Here is a 22005-nt window from a genome sequence, read left to right on the forward strand (position 1 = left end):
CATTCATCAAACATCACTTCCCATTTGAATTCTGACGAAGAAATCGACTTGAAATGTTCTTTTTAAAAAATAATTTAATTAAGGTTCATATTCCCAAAAATATTTTGTCTTGTTAAACAGTCTGACAGCTGAAATGCGTTCAAAGCTGAAGTTGTTTTATTTCTGTTGCCGCTCTGAATAAAAATGTCAGAACAAGATGAGTAGGTAAAATAATTGAATATTAATAAAGTTTTGGCAAAAAATAAAATGATTTGTTATATATTAGTTGAAATATAAACTTTATAGAAATGAATGAATGAATGAATTTGTTCCATTCAAAACTTTTTAAATAAGTCTTAATAAAATATATTTATTGGACATTTTGAAAGAATTTTGTTAAGACACTTAAAAACCACAACCCGAGTAACACAAAGAAAAAACTTAATTATTTCTGCCATACTTTTTTATAGGCGCCTACTCTGATGGCATTTATGAACTGGTTTTTGATATTGTATATCTGCCGTATTCTTGCAGTAGTTTTTCTGTTAATAGTTGCTTTTTTGAACTCAGCTCATATTTGAGAATTACCAAGTTTATATTTCTAATTGGTTAGATTATATTCCGAAGATTTCTGAGAATTTTCTCAAAACTGTCAACCTGGACAGATCAAGTGAGTGAAATATCACAAAATAATTGGTATTTCCGGAATTTAAAGCTTATTAAATTTGTGCTGTCACCAATGCTAGGGCTTTTAGTTTGTGTTGTCAGCTCTGGTAACAGGGTGCATTCAATCTTAAACAGATAGGGTATCCAAGTACCTTTTTGTTAGTATTTAACGTCTAAAGGAATAGCTGATCCAACCCAGCTGGAATTTCAAAATACTACTACTAATCATAAGGTATCCAAGAATGTATGGTACATGTAGGTATCTGACAGAACATTTGATTCGCAACAATTATTTTGAAATTTGTATTTTTTCGGTAAAAATCCGACACCATACAAATTTTAGTCTCAAAACTCTGACAACAAAAGTGAAAATTTGTAATAAAAAAAATGATAAACTAAGAAATGTCAAATAGTGACCACCTGTCAGTTGTTCTGAGTGCTCAGAACAGATTTTGTGCAGAGGGTCCTAAGAACGTGGTCGATATGCCTTCTTTGCTATTTTAAAGTATTATCTCTTGTCGTCGGAATTGTCAAGTGAATGCGCAAAAATACACTAGTATACGAATTAAATTTCAGCCTTTCATATTTGAGAAGAAAAAACTAAAACTATTTTCACAATCGAACAAATTACAACCCAAATTAGTCAAACTGACAGACACAAATTCTATTGCAGTTTTTGTGCAAGGAGAAGTTCAACAAATTTAAATTAAATTAAGTGGCGCAACAGTCGATGAAGAACCAGGGCCTAGTGAACTCTCAACTATTCCTGTGAGCGAGTAATTGCAGGGATGTTTATATGCCGAATCCGAACGGCTAATTTGAGAAAGCACTTTTTCATGAAAAGAATTACTCTTGCAGAATTTGTCAATTCCTCGCAAGAGGCAGTACCCTTGAATAAAACTTTAGGTGGCACAGGCAAAGATCAGACCTAAGACCTCTCGCATGACAGTCCAACGCACTAACCATCATGCCAAGGGTTCAACAAAATTTATAACTTCAAAATTTTAAAGAACGCTGCATCAAACAATTTAAAAAATTGACCAGAAGTTTGACAAGAGATCAAATGTCAAAAGCGAGTGTTCGATGTTTTCTACATCACTGAAATCACGTACAAATTTGGTTCATAAAACTTGAATTTCTCTTAGTATTGTTATACAGCATTTGTGTATACTGAATATAAAAACATCAATGGGAGGAATAAAAAGTACGGCTTTAGGTCTTTTCACCCAAATTAAAAATTTAATGTCGCCCAAAAACTTTTTCGCTTTGGGTTTTTGGTAATTTTTTTTAAATCTTGAGGCTTTACTACATATTAGGATTCGGGCGTTATGATTTCGGGTGAAAATACCTACCGCCCAAAAGTATACTGCTCTTTGACGTATTTGGAAAGTTGTTTATCATGAAATGTTCATTCACTTATTACAAATATAAATTAACATCCAGGCTTTTCTTCAAAAGAGTATGTGTGTCCAGCAATTAAAAAAAATGGTTAATTATTGAAAGTTCGTGAATTTAAAAGCTAATTTTACAAATATTTAATTTTTAAACAAATGTAAATGTTGACGCAACAACGTCTAATGCGCCATTTATAGTTATCACTACAATTTTTGTTCTTCAGTTTTGATTGTCAGGGGTTTCATTTTCAGAAAAAAAATTAATGTAAGATGATGTCTAATGCCAAATCTTTTTTAAAAAACAAAAATGCATTTGGAGATAAATTTATTTCGTAAATACGTTTTAAAAAAATGTAATTATCAAATTTTATTTTTACTGAACTGAACACTGTAAAATGTCAACAAAATTGAATTTTGTTTTACTGACGACGTTCAAATCTTTCCTTTATTTTATAATGTACCTTGAGTGCTTAAGGGGTTAATAATACCCTTAGCACGTTTATGATTAAACACAGTGCGAGTGTTAGGAAAACAGGGAAGGATTTAAGAGGAAATACCGTTGCACATTGGTCTTAAAATGTTTGAATTTTAAAATAGTAGGGTTAAAAAAAAGAACGTCTATATTAAACAGTACGTCCGAAATTGAGATCAGGGATGAACTGATGATTCCTTAAATTGCGAGTATTACGGCTGAATTGTTTGAGGGGGGGAATAGAACTGACTAATTGGAAAGAACATTGTTTGTAAAAATATCTGTAAAACTACGGAAGGCTTGAAAAATTGCGGCGGTATTTCGTTATATATCGCCTATCATTTCTATCCTCTGCATCCTATCAGACTTAAACTTGTTTTTAAATTCTACACGGTTCTTAATTCTGCATTGGACAATGCTGTCGAGCTCAGCGTATGTGCTGCCGTTGAAGTTCCAGATCCGAAGGACAAGGACGTGAATCTAGAAACGAATATGAAAAGCTGAGGGTACTGTCGATGTCCTCAGCGAATCAGTTTAATGGAGAAGAAGAAATTAGACAGACAAATGGTCGTTTATAAATATGAGTAATAGAGTCGGAGAAAAAACGGAGCCCTGGGGAACACCGGCATTTATTTTATGAGTTTCAGATTTGAAACCATCCACTACAACTTGTATTTCAATGCAGTTCGAAGTTTAGTTTCTAATCCAAAGAGATTTATCAATACCAAAAGTACGCATTTTCGAAGAGAGAGCTTTGATGCCAAATTCTATCAAATGTCTTTGGAATATCAAGTGCAATAATGTTAATCCTGTTTCAATTTCCATTGAGGTATTTTACTGATAGCTATAACCGGACCGTAATCGAGTTCTGTGCCATTTCTATTTATGTGTATTCAATGATATTGTGTTTATTTTTTCTTCATGTCACGAACGTTTGCTTTGAGTAAAATGTTGGTTTCGCTAATGGAAACGAAGCCATTTCACTCTTCACCTCAATTACGATTAGCGGCGCTTTTTTATTTGTAAGAATTGTTTTATAAAATGTATCTTAAACCGTTATTTGTGTTTTCTATTTAAATTTTGATTTAAATGTTTTATTTTATGACTAATCGTTTTTTCTGCATCACACTTCACTTATTCTTCTTATGAGACCTGCTAACATAAAAGTTTATTTTAAAAAATAAAGTAAATTTTCTTCTTCTATATATTTTTGTGTAAATAACCTAGAATTTATTTTATAGTGATTTATTACTTTTTCTTTCTTTAAATCATTGTGTCTTCTAGGTGATTGTTTTATTTTAATTGGTTTTATATTTTCTACTGTTTTACTTAATAATCATGCAATTATTTATTTATTGTTGTTTTATTTTTAATTTAAAACTAGTTGTATGTTTTATGTCATTTATAATTTATATTGTAGAAAAAAAGACACGACTTCTATTACACTGTGTTGCCTTTTTCTGCTTTTTGAATTTTAAATAAAAAATCATCTTATTTTATTGCTAATGTTTTTTTTTCTGTTGTTTCCGTTACATTTTGCAGGAAATTTATGTTTTATCTAATTTATTTATTATTTTATTTATTTAAAATAAAAAAAATAAAAAATTGCGTTCTCCGAATAGAAGAAAAATTAAAAAGAAAATATTACAATAACATTCTACTTGAATATGATGTTTGGTGGCGTGGGGGCGAGATGGGGATCGAAAGGAAAGACACCGCTAAAATTTTATTATGAATGAATATATCCCACAACTAACGCCACCATTGTTGTTCTTCTTTGTCATCATTCGAGTTTTGGTTCTGACCATTTTCTCGATCATTGGATATACGTGGGGGAGGCTGACTATATTGTGGATCATTTGGTGGTCGATATTTAACTTCGTCATCTTCTGTTTTGATGCCTGGATAGCTAAGAGGCTGAATTGAGTATGATGGATAATCATCGATAGGCTCTTCTTTGATTTTAACAATGTCATCACGGAAATCGGGTTTCCTTTCCTTGGTTTCGCGATCTCCACGATCACGCTCACCTCGTTCTCTGTCGCGTCTATCGCGTTTCTTATCCGAACGGTCACGTTCACGTTCGCGAGACTTGGAACGCTTCTTCTTGCGTTCACGATCACGCTCCCGTTCACGTTCACGTTCTCGTTCTTTTTCAACAGGCATACCAGGACCTCCGGCGGGGGCTCCACGTCTTTCGGCACGGTCGTCATATTCTCGATCACGGCTTCCACCACGAACGCGCTTCCTGCGTTCTCTAGACCTACTACGATGCCTAGATCGTTCTCGCTCACGTCGATCTCTTGATCTCGAACGCCGCCTGCCATCGAATCGAGGCTGTGGTGGTCCACCGCCACCACCACCTCCCACAACTCCACGATCACCACCACGATCTTCTCTCTCCCTCTCGAGGCGATAGCGCTCACGTTCACGTTCGTTGTCCTCTCGTCCGGAATGCTTAATATTTACATCAGCTCCTCCCCGACGAGTTCCACCCAAACCACCACCCAAACGACGCGGCAACCAGCCTTTCACCGTTCGTGCCCTCTCCACATCAACCAACACTCGTTTGCCATCGATTTTCTTTCCATCAGCATGCTTGTACGCCGAGTGCATGTCCCGTTCATGCTCATACTCTATAAACGCATACCCACGAGGTTTCCCTGTTTCCATGTCCGTGATCATAATGATCTTCTTGATCGGGCCGTAAACTTCAAATTCACGGCGTAATTTCGACTCAGAAGTATCATAGTTTACTCGTGCTACAAACAGCGTCTTGAATGGATCTTCCGTTGCCTCAGCTATTTGCTGAGGATCCCATGTTGCGATTTCTCGTTCGAGTTTGTAAGCAACCTGTTGCCAATACCAAAAGTACGCATTTTCGAAGAGAGAGCTTTGATGCCAAATTCTATCAAATGTCTTTGGAATATCAAGTGCAATAATGTTAATCCTGTTTCAATTTCCATTGAGGTATTTTACTGATAGCTATAACCGGACCGTAATCGAGTTCTGTGCCATTTCTATTTATGTGTATTCAATGATATTGTGTTTATTTTTTCTTCATGTCACGAACGTTTGCTTTGAGTAAAATGTTGGTTTCGCTAATGGAAACGAAGCCATTTCACTCTTCACCTCAATTACGATTAGCGGCGCTTTTTTATTTGTAAGAATTGTTTTATAAAATGTATCTTAAACCGTTATTTGTGTTTTCTATTTAAATTTTGATTTAAATGTTTTATTTTATGACTAATCGTTTTTTCTGCATCACACTTCACTTATTCTTCTTATGAGACCTGCTAACATAAAAGTTTATTTTAAAAAATAAAGTAAATTTTCTTCTTCTATATATTTTTGTGTAAATAACCTAGAATTTATTTTATAGTGATTTATTACTTTTTCTTTCTTTAAATCATTGTGTCTTCTAGGTGATTGTTTTATTTTAATTGGTTTTATATTTTCTACTGTTTTACTTAATAATCATGCAATTATTTATTTATTGTTGTTTTATTTTTAATTTAAAACTAGTTGTATGTTTTATGTCATTTATAATTTATATTGTAGAAAAAAAGACACGACTTCTATTACACTGTGTTGCCTTTTTCTGCTTTTTGAATTTTAAATAAAAAATCATCTTATTTTATTGCTAATGTTTTTTTTTCTGTTGTTTCCGTTACATTTTGCAGGAAATTTATGTTTTATCTAATTTATTTATTATTTTATTTATTTAAAATAAAAAAAATAAAAAATTGCGTTCTCAGAATAGAAGAAAAATTAAAAAGAAAATATTACAATAACATTCTACTTGAATATGATGTTTGGTGGCGTGGGGGCGAGATGGGGATCGAAAGGAAAGACACCGCTAAAATTTTATTATGAATGAATATATCCCACAACTAACGCCACCATTGTTGTTCTTCTTTGTCATCATTCGAGTTTTGGTTCTGACCATTTTCTCGATCATTGGATATACGTGGGGGAGGCTGACTATATTGTGGATCATTTGGTGGTCGATATTTAACTTCGTCATCTTCTGTTTTGATGCCTGGATAGCTAAGAGGCTGAATTGAGTATGATGGATAATCATCGATAGGCTCTTCTTTGATTTTAACAATGTCATCACGGAAATCGGGTTTCCTTTCCTTGGTTTCGCGATCTCCACGATCACGCTCACCTCGTTCTCTGTCGCGTCTATCGCGTTTCTTATCCGAACGGTCACGTTCACGTTCGCGAGACTTGGAACGCTTCTTCTTGCGTTCACGATCACGCTCCCGTTCACGTTCACGTTCTCGTTCTTTTTCAACAGGCATACCAGGACCTCCGGCGGGGGCTCCACGTCTTTCGGCACGGTCGTCATATTCTCGATCACGGCTTCCACCACGAACGCGCTTCCTGCGTTCTCTAGACCTACTACGATGCCTAGATCGTTCTCGCTCACGTCGATCTCTTGATCTCGAACGCCGCCTGCCATCGAATCGAGGCTGTGGTGGTCCACCGCCACCACCACCTCCCACAACTCCACGATCACCACCACGATCTTCTCTCTCCCTCTCGAGGCGATAGCGCTCACGTTCACGTTCGTTGTCCTCTCGTCCGGAATGCTTAATATTTACATCAGCTCCTCCCCGACGAGTTCCACCCAAACCACCACCCAAACGACGCGGCAACCAGCCTTTCACCGTTCGTGCCCTCTCCACATCAACCAACACTCGTTTGCCATCGATTTTCTTTCCATCAGCATGCTTGTACGCCGAGTGCATGTCCCGTTCATGCTCATACTCTATAAACGCATACCCACGAGGTTTCCCTGTTTCCATGTCCGTGATCATAATGATCTTCTTGATCGGGCCGTAAACTTCAAATTCACGGCGTAATTTCGACTCAGAAGTATCATAGTTTACTCGTGCTACAAACAGCGTCTTGAATGGATCTTCCGTTGCCTCAGCTATTTGCTGAGGATCCCATGTTGCGATTTCTCGTTCGAGTTTGTAAGCAACCTGTTGCGAGAGAAGGAAAAATTACGGAAAAAAAAAAAACAAAAAAAAAACGAAAACTAAAATTAATTTGGTGCACAATTTGTTGGTAGTGGGAGCTTTGCCGAGATTTTTGTTTAGAGAGATCTTCTGGAGGAACTTATTTTTTTATTAATTTGTCAGTTTAATACCTACCTAATAGTACATCGTTTTAAAACTTTAATTTCAAAATTTTCTGACAAACACCCAGTTTACTGTTTGTGAAATGAAAAACTCTACACTTGAAAGCAGGAACTTTTTAAGTTTATGAAAATACCAAATTACCTTCAGATATTAACCCAATTTAAAACTTACAAAATGACAGCAAATGAAAATCTCACGTGTGATTACGTAGTTTTTGCCTTACCTCTGGACATTACCAAAAAAAGAAGAAAAAGAAAAACAGAATTATACTCTTGGTTTTTTTGAACTTACAAAATTGGTCGGAGAAAGTTTTTTTTTTATCGAAGGGGTCACGTTGATTAGAAAATCGAAGATATTGGAGGTTAGTGTGGTCGAAGGCTTAATACTGACCTGATCCATGATCAATAATTTTTATGTTGAATTCATAGGGCTCAAAGAAATAGCCCAACTTACTTAATTTTGTTTGGACCTAAAAGGCCGTAGGTAAGAAACTGAATTTTCAAATAAATCATTTGCATCACATTTACCTTCCATCAGATATCTCGTAGTTTTTACCTACCAAACGGTTTTTTTGTGTGTTACCCAAACCTCTCTTTTACCTACCAATTCCATTGTGTTTTTTTATTTTAAATTATTATTTCGAATTGAAATAGCAGCGTTTTCGAACTACTTACTGACACAAGAATATTTTTGTTCTTTACCATATGAAAGCTGGATAGCTAGCAGCTACACAAAAACTTACACATATAACACTTACACACTTGGGTCCTCTTTTTTTTTTTATTTGGAAGGGCAACATTAAATCAGAACTTACATATTTTGGTCCTTTTTTGTTTTAACCAAGTTAATTATTTCTTCATCGGATGAGAGTCTTGAAAAAAAAACTCTATGAGCTTTCTCCAGATGTGAACATGTTTTGAACAATTCAATTTAAGTTGTGCGGGAAAAACTTATGGGATTACCAGCCCTTGTTTTATTTTTTTTCTTCTCAGAAAAGAAACCTACTAGTAGTACTTACGTTTTAACAAAATGCAAAACAACTTTAGCCCTAATTAAAAAAAACTCTTATTTTTTCGAACGAAAAGAAACAAACAAGCTTTTTTTTGTATTTTGGTGAAAAAGCTTTATTATTCTTATTTCTTTTGGAAACAAAAACTTTAACAAAAAGACGAATTAAGTTCGCTTTAAAATCAAAGAGAGTGTGTGATGCCTGTGAAGGAACCAAAATTATTTATGAACAAAAATAACTTACTTTTCTTTTTACACAATCGGAATAATTGTTTACCTGATGGGTGTGTCGAAATAAATCGCCACCCAAAGAAGATACAAACCAGTTTTTTGTTTTGTTTTTGTTATTAAGAGGTGGAGCCCAAGTTTCAAGTGACACGTTTTGTTTGTTGGTTTAAAGAGAAAGCTAAATTATTGATAAGAAAATATTATCATTATCACCTGACCCTAACTTTTTGTCGACTTTTTCGGTTGTACGTTTTGCTAAACTTCAACTTTGTATTTTTTTAGATTGAGTCAATTGTTATAAGATACATATCAATGAATAACCTCACATTAAGGAAATTTTAACATATTTTAAGGTAATAACAATAAATTGTTGTATAAACAATTGCAGTATTGTTGCAACGCGTTGCTGTGAATTTCTCAATTAATGCTCTTGCATATGTATGCATACATATGTCACGCCTATTTGAGATTCTACTCTTTTAATTCTTTGAACTGCAAGTTTTGAAATTTGTATAAAGCTTGATTTTTATAAATTTGAATTCTTCTAAAACTAAACAATTCTTGAACTCTGATTCTATTGTCAACATTATTTGTTTTATTATTAGAGTTGTATGTGGAAAGCGAAACATAAACATCAATAATCGTACACAGCCCGTGAAAATTAAATCATTCATTGTTCAACAAATACTTTTACAACGTGGAGAAAAAAAAGTTGGATTAAATCTTGAAATATCTATGTAGGATAGTTATCTGTAGAATAACTGATTGAAGACGCCATGTGTTGAAGACTTATAGAACTTACAATAAGTAACAACAATCGACATAAGCAATTATTTTTTGTTAATTAATAAATATTGTGAGCATCAATCTAAAAACCGTTATATCTCTTAAGTTAAACTAAATTACATATAAATGCCAAGTTTCCAAATAATCGGTTCACATGGTTAACAGTTAATTGAAAATAAAAATCAGGACTAAATTTGTATATACAGTTGCTCACAGCTTATTTAATACAGTGTTTTTTGAAAAGGAAGGAAAAAGATATGTGTCCGAAATTTAAATGTAGGTTTGCAGACCCTTGTTCAGAGAGAAATTTGTAATTTTAAAATTCCCAAATTAACGTCCATATTCTTCCTACTAGGAGGAAAACGCAATTTTGATGAAAAAATACCTCATCAAATCAAGTCTTTGTTTTAAAAGGTCTTCGCACAACAATTGAAGTTCGCGAATTGGTAATTCACCACCATAAAAATGGAAAGCAAAATGTGTAAGTTTGAGTGCCTCAACAGTGCAGCATATAATAGAGATTTATTCATGAAAACCGTATTAAAGACAAGGGATAAAACGCATAGAACAACATTTTCAACGCGTCTGATGAATGATACATTGTTCGAAAAATCAAAACGAATCCAAAGTTATCAGCCCCCAAAATTGCTAATAAGATACAACAAGAACTACGGAAGATATGATGTGCTAGGGAAGATTCGCCGTGTGCTTCGCGAGCATGATTTCAATGGGCGAGTCGCTCGAAAAAAGCATCTGATCAGTAAGAAAATCAGAGAAGCCACCTGGCCTCTGCTAAGGAGCATATTTTGAAGAACTTTGGGACGGTGTTATTTTCGAAGACGAATCTAAATTTAACATTTTTGGTTTTGACAGGATATCCTACGCCTGGCGAATTGTCTGGAATTGTCCTTACTTGATGACAAAAGGGTACCACACTAAGTACTATAACGTTAAGGATTCTTAAAACTCGCAAGTTTTTTTCTAAAACAAATGATCTTGTATCAAATAAGCTGTGGCTTGAAATTTATTGCTTTTTTAGGTTTTTTAGTTATTACCTTCTTAAATACCAATATTTATATAGACTCTTATTTTTTGCTGAAATAATATTGAATTTTTGTAGATCATCCTTCTTGTTTGCAAGCTATGGTTACTTAAATTATAAATCTACTACTGTATAAAATACGCTTCGAGCCACTGTATAAAGAATAAGAAAGATATGTTTAATTTCGTTTTTTTAGTTAAGAACTTCAAAAACATCAAACACAATTATTTGAACTTGCTACACTGAAAACTTTATGCGAGCTGCTAGTGTGTAACTTTTTGTTATTTTTATCATAAGTTAAATCTACCTCAGCTTCTAGCAATTTAATGGCTTTTGGATTAAGTATTGGAGGAATTTCTTTTTAGTTTATTTTGCTTATCAAATCTAATTTAAATGCGCGTATAATAGACCTTTTCAAAGAATACATAACACATAAGAAGTTTCGGTATTTAACACCTAGTCTAACCTCTTACTTCTTTCAAAGAAACTATTTTATTTTCAAACCGTAGTTCTAATAAAAGTGAGGGATATGCACGAAACGAAAATATTTAATTGATTTCTGAAGGAAGATAGACAAAATTGTATACATTTTTTTCTGTTAAAAAAAGTTTTAGGAGTATAAGAAAATCATTGATGTTCACACAAATCAAAATAATTTAAAAGACTTTTTCCATTGGTCAAAATACGAATATAAAAAAACGCAAAGAGATCTGGGATAGAAAATATTCAAAGATCATGTTCAATTTCTCATACAAAAATATCGCAACTTTTCTCTAAGGAACTATTGACTCTTTAGTCAAAACACGTCTCACAAAAGAATTTAGTGCAGAACACTATATTCGTCTTATAAAACAGAAATCTCCATAACTGATATGTTTATTGCAAATCATTGAGAAAAAATTTATTTGTTGTTGTTTAGAAAAATGCATAGAAGTAGTTGAACTTTATCACCATTTTATAACATACTTAAATTCAAATTAAGTTTAAATAAAAAGTTGCATAGCATTTTAATAATAAGCAACTCCTTAATTAACCCTCTCACACATAATCGAAAACTAACTGTCTTTGCAATGTACTAACTCTGAAACGGGAAATAACATGTATTACGGAAGATTTTTACTTAAATTTAAGGTAGTTTCCTGCTTTACGTCAAAATGACACCCAAGAACAAAACAAATGTCTTTGGATATTCGAAAATTGGTTTTCATAATGTGGGAAAAAAATAAAAGGGAAAAAGCTGGAGACATACTATGAGAAGCTATTTTTTAGCCAAATAAACTAGAATCTCAGCGCATCAGTCTCCTTAACAGTCTCCATCCCTGACAAACTTATCCGTTTGTGCACAATGACAATGGAGAATGCATTTGATGTCAGAAAAGGTTTTCGACAAGGCGATGTGCTGACCTGCGACTTCTTTAATATCGTTCTGGAAATAATCGTGCAAAATTCAAACGTCAACACTAGAGGCACAATCTTTGTAAGGTCCACCCGATTACTCGGATACGCAGATGATATTGACATAAATGGAAGATCAAAGCTTGATGTCAGTGGAGTGTTTTTGAGCATTGCGACGGAAGCGAAGAAGGTGGGTTTATTGGTCAATGAGGGCAAGACAAAGTATATGCTGTCATCAAAAAAGAACATTGAACAAGGACGTTTTGGACAAAACGTCATCATGGACAGCTATAACTTTGAGGTAGTTGAGGACTTTGTCTACATAGACACCGCTATAAGCTCAGACAACGACACCAACGCTCAAATCAAATGAAGAATAACTCTTGCAAATCGCTGCTTCTTTGGACTTACAAAGAAATTGAGAAGTAAAGTCCTCTCTCGAGCATCTTAAATCACAATTTATAAGACACTCATCATCCCGGTTCTCATTTATGGCGCTGAGGCCTGGACCCTGTCAAAGGCAGACCTCAACGAACTATGCGTGCAAAACTGGAGACAGCTAGCTAGGGACCGAGCTGGCTGAAAACGCATGTTGGTTGATGCCCAGGTCCGCCCCGGACTGTAGAGCAACCTTAAGTAAGTAAGCAAACTAAAATCATAAAATCAAGATAAGAATCTTTGGAATCTCTAAGTAGTTTTTTGAAAGAGACCACGAGTAAAAAAGTCAGCAATGAAAACATCAGAAGAAAAAGCATCACCATCTAAGTAATGACCAAAATAGGCGTGTAAAAAAAGTTATAAATCATTGAAAAAAAATGAAAGGCTTAAGATTACTAACATACATATAACATAGGAAACGTCTTCTTAGAATAAGTTTTAAGAATATATTTTTTATATCCTTAGTTAACCGTAACACATTTGGCAATATGGCAAATTTAACCTTGAAGGTTCAGATGGAACAATGTATGAACGGCCAAAAGCAAATGAAAAAAATCCTCACAAGCATACTACAGCTACTATGAGACATGGCAGTGGTCGGACATGGTATGAGGATGTGTTACACGTTCTAGTGTTCGCAGCTAACAAATGCCTAAAACATTTGGGGTCGAGCTTCAGTGAGCTCGGAATACAAGATAATTTTATCAGGACAAAAAACCAAAACAAACATCTTATGCAGCAAGGTAGTTATATAAATGCCCTAAATTGCTTAAAACAAAAAATTGTCACCTGACATTATGCAATCGAGTATATGTGGGATTAACTGTTCAAAAGAACCTTAAAAATATTGAAACCATTAAGACAGGTTAGTACAATGACAAAAAATAAGTGCTTAAGTATTCTTAAAACTTGTCTCTTCAATACCTCGACGCCTTGAGGAAGCTATTTAATCAAAAGGATACACAACTAAGTACTAAATATTAAGTGTCTGATTATGTGCGAGGTGTTAAATTATAGAATTGCTTTTTTCCTATTTAATAGCTTAAATTGTAAATTGGACCTATTTAAAATAAAAACGTGTTTTAATGTCACATTGATTAGTTAAATTGATTAGTTTTAAATGGGTTGCGAAAATTTATTGTGCATGTGTCCGATTAGTCGTGGAAGCCATTGCATATAAAATAAAAGGAATTGGACCATGTTTTTTTTTTTTTCAAAAATTGTAAAACCTTTTTTATGGCGAGAATAAAGTTAAAAACACTCTAGACAGAGCATAATACCGGGGAAAACAATGATCAACATTTGAACACATTTGAAGTATAATTTGAGAATATTTACAAACCCTAATCTATATTTAAAAAATACAAAATAAAATACAGACATAAATTGTTATTGATTATAAATATAATCATAACGTTATCAAACTGTACATGTATTGCATCGTTGAAAAGGTTTTCAAAGACAAACAAGCAAAAATACTACAGTCGTATAGTTTTAAGTTTTGTTCAAAAAAAAAAAACTGAAAACAATGATATCTTAAAATCTTTAAAGGTTGGTAGCTATAATAGGTATTTGCTACTTAGCCGGATTAACACTGATTTCCTCGCTTTTCTGTGTTTATTTCTACTTGACTGCTAAATGAGGCGGAGAACAATGAGCCCATTACAACTCTTAAAAAGGGAACCTACAGTGCAATATCCCTAATCCGAACGGCTAATTTGAAAAATTTCAGGATAAGAATTTGACAATTTCTCCCAAACGGCAGTACCCGTGAAAAAAAAACTTTAGCTGGCACACGCAGGGATTAAACTTAAGACTTTTGGCATGTGAGCAGTGAGCAGTGATTCCTTCGCAATAACCAAAACGGTTCAAAAAAGTCGTGGCAAAGTATACAGTCTGTTCGGGAACTATAGTGTTTAACCTTCAAACTATAAGTTTCATTTACACTTTTATACTAAAAAAAATGATTAGCAGTTTTTTCATGTTTACTTTCGTGTTGCTAGTTTTGTTATATTGATTCATTAAATACTGCACTTTATCTAGATAAGTCACAAAACACTAGCGCTGCCTTTAATATTCTACTTTTAAATGTGTTCTGAGCTTCTTTTTTTTTTATTAAGTATAAATTATTGCTTTTAGAAGCATGACTATTTTTGTTGTAAACCAATGTTTTAAACACATTTAAAGAGTGTTTTTGAGCGTAAGGAAGCATTACTGACTTCAATGACGCCTCTACATTGGTGATGATAGCTTATTTAAGCCATGTAATTCATAGACCCACAGTCCCCATCTGGAAAGCATCTTCAAGTCAATAACAATTTCTTCATTGATTGAAATTTAATTTGCTTTCATAATTCAAAAATACATTTTTCTGAAAAAAGCTAAATGCAAAATTTCCTTTTTGCAAGGTAAAATAGTTACATATGTTAAAAAATATGTAGAATATTTTTGGCATCACTGTAGATCCTGATATTTTAAGTGTTCTATTTTCTATGGAACTGAATAGCCGGTATTTTTTTAACAATCTCAAAAGAAAGTGGTAATGTTTAGGGTCCAATTTGTTTGTACTTAAAATGTTTTATCAAATCAACATTGGCCTCAATTTAACTGAAAAATAACCTCGAATGAAGTGCCTACTTCAATTTAACAATGCAGATAAAAAGGAATACAAAATAAAAACTAACCTAATTTTTGTGACCATTTTGCGATTCCTAACAAAAAACCCCACATCAAATTAAGTTCTCTCCCTAAATTAAATTTTGTTTTTAAACATCTCGCGCACTCCATTTCAAGACCACGCAAAACCATACCTGTTCAGCTTTTTCACGACGACGCCGTTCCAATCGTTCCTGCCTTGTTTCCACACGTGTATGTGGCGGTGTATCCTTGGGATCCTCAAAATCACTTAAGAATTTGCCCACGCCCAAATATCCTCGGGATTTCTTTTCATGTGGTAATTTATCTACGGGTGCTAAATATGGAATCGGATCTCGAGCTGCAAATAAAGCTAGAAGATTTGGCGGCAAGTACTGTGTCATAATTAATCAGTGTTGATTCTTATATTTCTTTCCTGATGTATAAGCAGAGTCCACCTGGGAAAACAAGAGAAAAGAAAAATGGCCAGAATGCAAATTTTAGTTGTGTGAAAAATTAGTGGGGTTAAATTATTTTTTTCATTTCAAAGTGTTCTTACCTTAAATATCCATAGAAATTATTATTTATTTTTCAGACAAGAAGTTGGGGAGAATTTTATTGATGAAATTTTATTGAAAATTGAATAAAACTTCTATTTTATTTTGGGAAAATTAAAATTTTCAACTTTGCAAAGCCAAAGATGTCGGCTTTTGACAGATGCTTTGAATTTTAACGAGAGAGAAAAAAAGATGGCGAATAATTTAACGAGCAATTGTATGTATATGCGTTTACACACAAGATAATTCGTTTTGATAATCATTAAGTCTGTTTGGCAGTATGAAAGTTTGGTAAGGTTCTGCAAAGGTGTTTGTTTTTTTTTAATTTGGTGGACTAACAATGTTCTGAACTTTGAAATCAACACAAACAAATTAACCCAACAATTTACTGACCTTTATAAATGCAAATTAAAAGAAGTGACATACTGTTGATATGGAGACGAAGATGTTCATGGACTTAGCTGTGCTTTTCTTTATTATTTTACCTGCTCAACTAAATAGCAGATTTTTGCACGTAAAAGGGCTTAATAGGCATTTCACATGAAACCCATAGTATCGGTTTTCACCGAAAACTTACATCGAAAACTCAAGTTTTCCCAAACATTTTTGGTAAACCACAAGTTTTCGTAAACCACAAGTTTTGTATAAAACCTCTCGAAAACTAGTTACAATTCAAAGTTGAACTAAACAAACATACCTTTTGAAACATTCAGCGCTCAAATTAATGTAAATAAAACCGCTGATGGCTCTTGTCAAAACAAATATTTCATTTTGAAATAAATTTGGACGTTGTAAGTAATAATATTTATACAATTATTGCTTTTGTTTTTTATTTATAGAATATGGAAAATTCCAACGTCGAGAATAAAAGCCCCGTGACTATTTGCGGCACTGGCAGTTCTTTTATGATCCTCCAGAGTTTCAAACGCTCTTTGTTAAGCGAGGAACCGGAACTCACTATGGCTACTGGCGTGGCGACCCCAAGGACGAGGAAGACTTGCCCATAGTTCATAATGACGTTTCCAAGGGATGCTTCTTCCAACTCGTCGCCACAAATAGTTCGACGTTCGCTTACTACCTGAAGAAAGACTTTCCGGTAACTCTGTTCAATCACAAGGGTTTGGGAGATATGAGAAAGGCGATAAGTTCATTTGTGGCGGAGGATAAGTATGAAAGGAAATCTCTGGTGGAGGTTAAGTAGCAGTGAGCTAGGAAAATTTGCGCCAAAACATTCCACAATGTGGGAATCGTTGTTTCAGTGAATAAAACAACAATGGGCTATCGCCCCTTGATGGGCAGCGATGCCAACATCAAAAAGATCCTCAGTGCTTTGGACAAGCCAAGCGAGTGTGATTTTGGTACGAATCTGGAACTAGGAATTGACCTTTTCTGCTCCGGCCATAAGGGCCTACACGAAATCGTTCAGATTTGTCTATACCCCACCTGTAAGCTGCTTGGAAGGCTCAAGAAAGTATTTTGGATTGAGTTTGTTGTGAAAAAAAAGAAAATGTTTTAGATAACATGAATTTTTATTGATTTGATCGTATATTTTCTACACAATTAGCAGCGTGTGCGCGTCTAGCCTAATGCTGCCAGCCCTTCTGTTGATTCAGCGGAAATACGGAGTCACTTTTGGAACTAGATTTTTTGTATTTTGTTTAATTTCTCAAACTTTATATTAATAGGTTTCTTTTGTTTCTTTGAAAAAAAAGCTTGTTGAGGCTTAGAAACAGAAGATGAGATGACTTTTTAAAGTGAATTATAATTTTACCACTACCTACAAGAGGTGTAAACACTTTTATGGGGGATTTTCTATGTGAATATATGAATCAACTAGCAGTCCATATCCAGTACCTATGTCGATGTTTGTTGATTGACATTTTTAATCAGAACGCTAAGTCTCTTTGAATATGCTGTGAAAATTGGAAAACCGTTTTAAAACGGTAACAAGTAATAATTTTCAAAACTTAAGTGCACTGAGCAGAAAAAGAAGCACAGTTTTGTGTTTGACACTTGGAGCTTTATATTTATAATTGAGAAGCAAAACACCGATTGTTTCATTTCACTTCTCTTTATTTAATAAATAAATCTATCATCATTTCATCTTTATTAACAAGAAATTGGGGGAAAGACAAAATAATAATATGTCATCAAAATGAATCCCTCAAAAAGTTCAAATGTAAAAAACTTAAATCAAATCATATCAATTATGCTACTAACGAGGCCGCTGGTCACAGTACAAAACTACAAACATTACACTCGGCAACACTTACTCTTATCTCAAACCCGACAGCTGTGTTTCTTTCTTCGTAGAACAAAAACAACGAAGTGCAATTTATTTAAATCATAAATTCCATTAATCTGATATAATTCTTGAATTTTCAGTTCACTTTTATTAGTTTCCCAGTGAAGTTCTTTGTTTCTTAAACCCAATTTCAATATGTCCACCTACCAAATGGGACCCCAAACCCATGCAGTGCCAATGAGCCTGTTCCGCGATAATCGCAATCGTGTCAAATCGGCCCTCTGTGAATCCCAAAAATTCGAAAGTCGCACTTTTGTATTGCTTGAAGGTGGCAAGGATGTTAGTTTCAACGACACCGATGTGGATTTTCATTTTCGCCAGGAATCATTCTTCCAGTATATGTTCGGAGTGAAGGAACCCGGTTGTTATGGTGTTGTCAGTCTTGACAATGGTGAGTCAGTTCTTTTTGTTCCACGTCTACCCGAGGAGTACTCCGTGTGGATGGGTCATTTGCACACTTTGGAAGAATTCAAATCCATGTATGAAACCGATAGGGTTCTTTATTGTGATCAATTGGATGAATTCTTCAGCAAGGCAAATCCATCGCTGATTCTGACTTTGAGCGGAGTGAATTCGGACAGTGGTCTATCTGCGAAACCAGCAACGTTCCCTGGAATTGAGAAGTACGTTCAGAACTGTGATATTCTTCATCCAATCATTGCTGAATGTCGAGTCATTAAGTCGCCAGAAGAGATCGAAGTTTTGCGATATGTTGCAAAGGTCTCCTCCGATGCCCACAAGCAAGTCATGTTGAAGATTAAGCCAGGAATGACCGAGTACCAGGGAGAGAGTGAGTTCCTGCATCATTCGTACTCGGTCGGTGGATGCCGTCACACTTCGTACACCTGCATCTGTGGCACCGGGTTGAATTCCTCCGTCTTGCACTATGGCCATGCTGCAGCTCCCAACAATCGAGTGATTCGTGATGGTGATATGTGCCTCTTCGATATGGGTGCCAATTATTGTGGCTACGCAGCCGACATCACATGCAGCTTCCCAGCCAATGGAAAGTTCAATGACGATCAGAAGTTGATTTACAACGCTGTCCTCGATGCCCGAAATGCTGTCCTAAAGGAGGCTCGAGAGGGAGTGTCTTGGGTGGATATGCATATGTTGGCCATTCGTGTGATGCTTCAACGTCTCAAGGAAGGAGGCATTCTCAAAGGCGATGTCGACGAAATGATAGCCGCCGGACTTGGGGCTATCTTTCAACCACATGGTTTAGGTCATCTAATTGGTTTGGATGTCCATGATGTTGGTGGCTATTTGAAAGGTCAACCGGAGCGTCCAACTGAACCAGGGGTATCCCGGTTGCGATTTGCCCGAGTCCTCAAGGCCAATATGTATGTGACCGTTGAACCTGGTTGTTATTTTATTGATTGTCTCATGGACAAAGCTCTAGCTGATCCCAATATGAATAAATTCTTAAATAATGAGGTGTATGAACGTTTCCGTAATTTCGGTGGTGTTCGAATTGAGGATGATGTTTGGATTAAGAAAGATGGCTGCGAAAACTTCGCTATCGTACCACGAACGGTTGCAGAGATTGAGGAATTCATGAGCGGTCGTTGAAATTGGAATACCAAAAGAGAGTGATTGTTATATTATTCGAGTATCTATTAAGTATTAATATCGTTATCATTTGTATGTTACCGTTATATCATTTATACCAAGAATTTATATAAAAATAATAATAAAGGAAAATATTTGTAAAGGATTAAATTGGATATTTTCTTTTAGACTTATTTCTGTCATCGTTGATTAATTTTTTTTTGGGTGGCTTCTTGTGTTTTATTTGTCGACAATTGCCCATGATTGGTATAAAATGGTCTATGGAATAAGTGCTATAAGTTTACTAAGGGAAGATTGAATGGCAAGCTAATCTGTTTTGGTCGTAATGCGAGAGCACAGTCTTTTTGTTGTGATAATTGAATGCAATAAAATCGTCTTTGATTTACTGTTGGTATGGATCGATGAAGTTTACTCCAATTCATAGTCGTAGAGTTATATTTATTTTTGTTTCAATTTACAATTGGAAACAATTTTAGTAGGTTTATTTTAATTGATAAGGATAGAAAACGTTGAAAGTAGGTATTAACAAGATATATTAATCTAATCTATAGAACAAAATGATGTGATTACAACAAATAACTTTAACCCTAAATTCGATACCCTAGAAACCACATAAATGTGTTTGAATGTGATTTGTTCCCACATGATAAGAAGCGATTATTCGTATGAATTAATAGCAAAAGGCTTTGATAAAAGTAATTTACAATGACGATGAGAACACTTGAATCCAAACGAGCAAAACTCATTTAAGGGAAAATACAAATGGAAGTCGCAAAATGAACATTTGTAATAAGAGCCATTGAATAAGCTACATATTATGTAGAAGTACTTTCACTTTTAGCGCATAACCTCAAGCTGGTTTTTATGCAAAGCTTATGGGTTGTTAACAACTTTCTTATGAGCATTTGTTAAATTCATAAATGTGAAAATGTAAGGCGCACAGCCTATTCTGAAAAGACTCTCCTATAGTGCCTGCATTGGCAAATTTAATCGGACAGAGTATAACCACTATAAGTTTATTATAATCCACATCCTCCACCCGTAACAACATCTATAACAGGTACGAGGTTGATGATTGTCACCATTTTAAGCCCATTCTATAAACCTCACTGCCACTGCAAGGCTATTTTGTTAAAATAAAAAGTGCGCTTTTTAGAAACAAATTTTGAAAGGAACCGTTAAGTTGTCTCTAATCTCTATAGGTTATTACTTTATACTCTTAGGTTTGAAACGGTAATTCTTTACCAATGCAAATTACCAATTTTTTCAATTAACCTTTGATGAAATATTCGACACCTTGAAGAATATTTCTAGATTTTTCCTTTTTTAAATTTATTAAACAACTTATAATAATAATTTTATTTCAAAGTCAAAACAAACATACATATGTATGTACATATTTCAGAAAAACATACGTTATCAGATATAATTAGAACAGTAGATTTTATATAAAGTATTTTAAATTTGCAACATTCCCACTAAAAATTTATTTGATAAAATCTAAATAATCGCCATTAATTTCAAAAATTTAATATTCCTTCCAGGAGGTAAGGACTTAGTAAGAATTTCTGTTTCATATTGTTTGTATCTATTGTTCTTAAAGTGATTTGCTTATTAATAATTGTTTCTGTTACAAAATGATTACAAACTTGAATGTGTTTTGTACGTTGTCTATAAAATTCATCCATACCCAGATCAATCGGTCCTCGATTATCACAAAAAATGTTGGTTGCAGTTAGGTTTGTATTAAAAATGTCTTCTTCAATACCTCTTAACCACAACACTTCTTGCACTGAGGATCCTTAAGCCATATACCCAGCTTCGCAGATCGATAATGCTGTAGTTGTTTGTTTTTTAGATCCCCAAGAAATCGCTCCACCTTAATTGAGAAACACGTAACCTGTGATTTACTTTCTCTCATCTGGATCATTGCCATAGTCAGCATCACAGAAACCTTTTACATTAAATTCTTCTGACTTGAAATAGTTCAATTTGTAGTCAATTATTCCTTTTAGGTATCGCAACACACGTTTAGCTGCCTTCCAATGTTCATGTCCGGGGTTATTGTTATATATCGGGACGAGTTAACTGTGCAGCAAACAACAAACTTCCGATTAACTCTTGATAGGAAATTTTAGCCATTTCTTCTTCTTCTTCTTTTGTTGATGGACTTTGTTCTTTGCTCATTTTCAAATTGGAATCTAAGGGTGTACCTACTAACTGGATTACTTGATTTCGTGCTAAAACGTTCAATCATTTTTAAAATGTATTGTTTTTGATTTATTGATGTTTTTTTCTTAAAACCATATTCTAAATTTAGTCCCAAAAAAGACTTTGCTGGTCCAAGGAATTTTACTAATTTATTTCTTGAAACTT

The 22005-nt window shown here is 34.3% G+C and overlaps 4 protein-coding genes across 4 annotated transcripts in view; 1 reads left to right on the top strand and 3 right to left on the bottom strand.

Annotated features, from left to right (window-relative positions):
* LOC129938910 (uncharacterized) overlaps window positions 1–22005 on the bottom strand; it is a 406682-nt gene that overhangs the window by 368610 nt on the left and 16067 nt on the right. The window lies entirely within an intron of this gene.
* LOC129947744 (U1 small nuclear ribonucleoprotein 70 kDa-like) lies at window positions 3587–5529 on the bottom strand. Its single transcript, XM_056058427.1, has 2 exons — window positions 5504–5529; window positions 3587–5461 (listed from the first exon to the last, which is right to left on the bottom strand). The coding sequence occupies exons 1-2, from the start codon at window positions 5527–5529 to the stop codon at window positions 4264–4266; spliced, it is 1224 nt and encodes a 407-aa protein (XP_055914402.1). The 3' UTR covers window positions 3587–4263.
* LOC129938869 (U1 small nuclear ribonucleoprotein 70 kDa) lies at window positions 5743–15921 on the bottom strand. The gene is made up of 3 exons (XM_056046680.1): window positions 15755–15921; window positions 15372–15653; window positions 5743–7505 (listed from the first exon to the last, which is right to left on the bottom strand). Exons 2-3 carry the CDS (start codon window positions 15597–15599, stop codon window positions 6405–6407), a joined length of 1329 nt encoding a protein of 442 aa, XP_055902655.1. The 5' UTR covers window positions 15600–15653; window positions 15755–15921; the 3' UTR covers window positions 5743–6404.
* On the top strand, window positions 18027–19779 carry LOC129938859 (xaa-Pro dipeptidase). Its single transcript, XM_056046667.1, has one exon. The coding sequence runs from the start codon at window positions 18193–18195 to the stop codon at window positions 19627–19629; it is 1437 nt and encodes a 478-aa protein (XP_055902642.1). The 5' UTR covers window positions 18027–18192; the 3' UTR covers window positions 19630–19779.

This window comes from Eupeodes corollae, chromosome 1 (genome assembly GCF_945859685.1).
Source record: "Eupeodes corollae chromosome 1, idEupCoro1.1, whole genome shotgun sequence".
Classification (NCBI taxonomy): domain Eukaryota; kingdom Metazoa; phylum Arthropoda; class Insecta; order Diptera; family Syrphidae; genus Eupeodes; species Eupeodes corollae.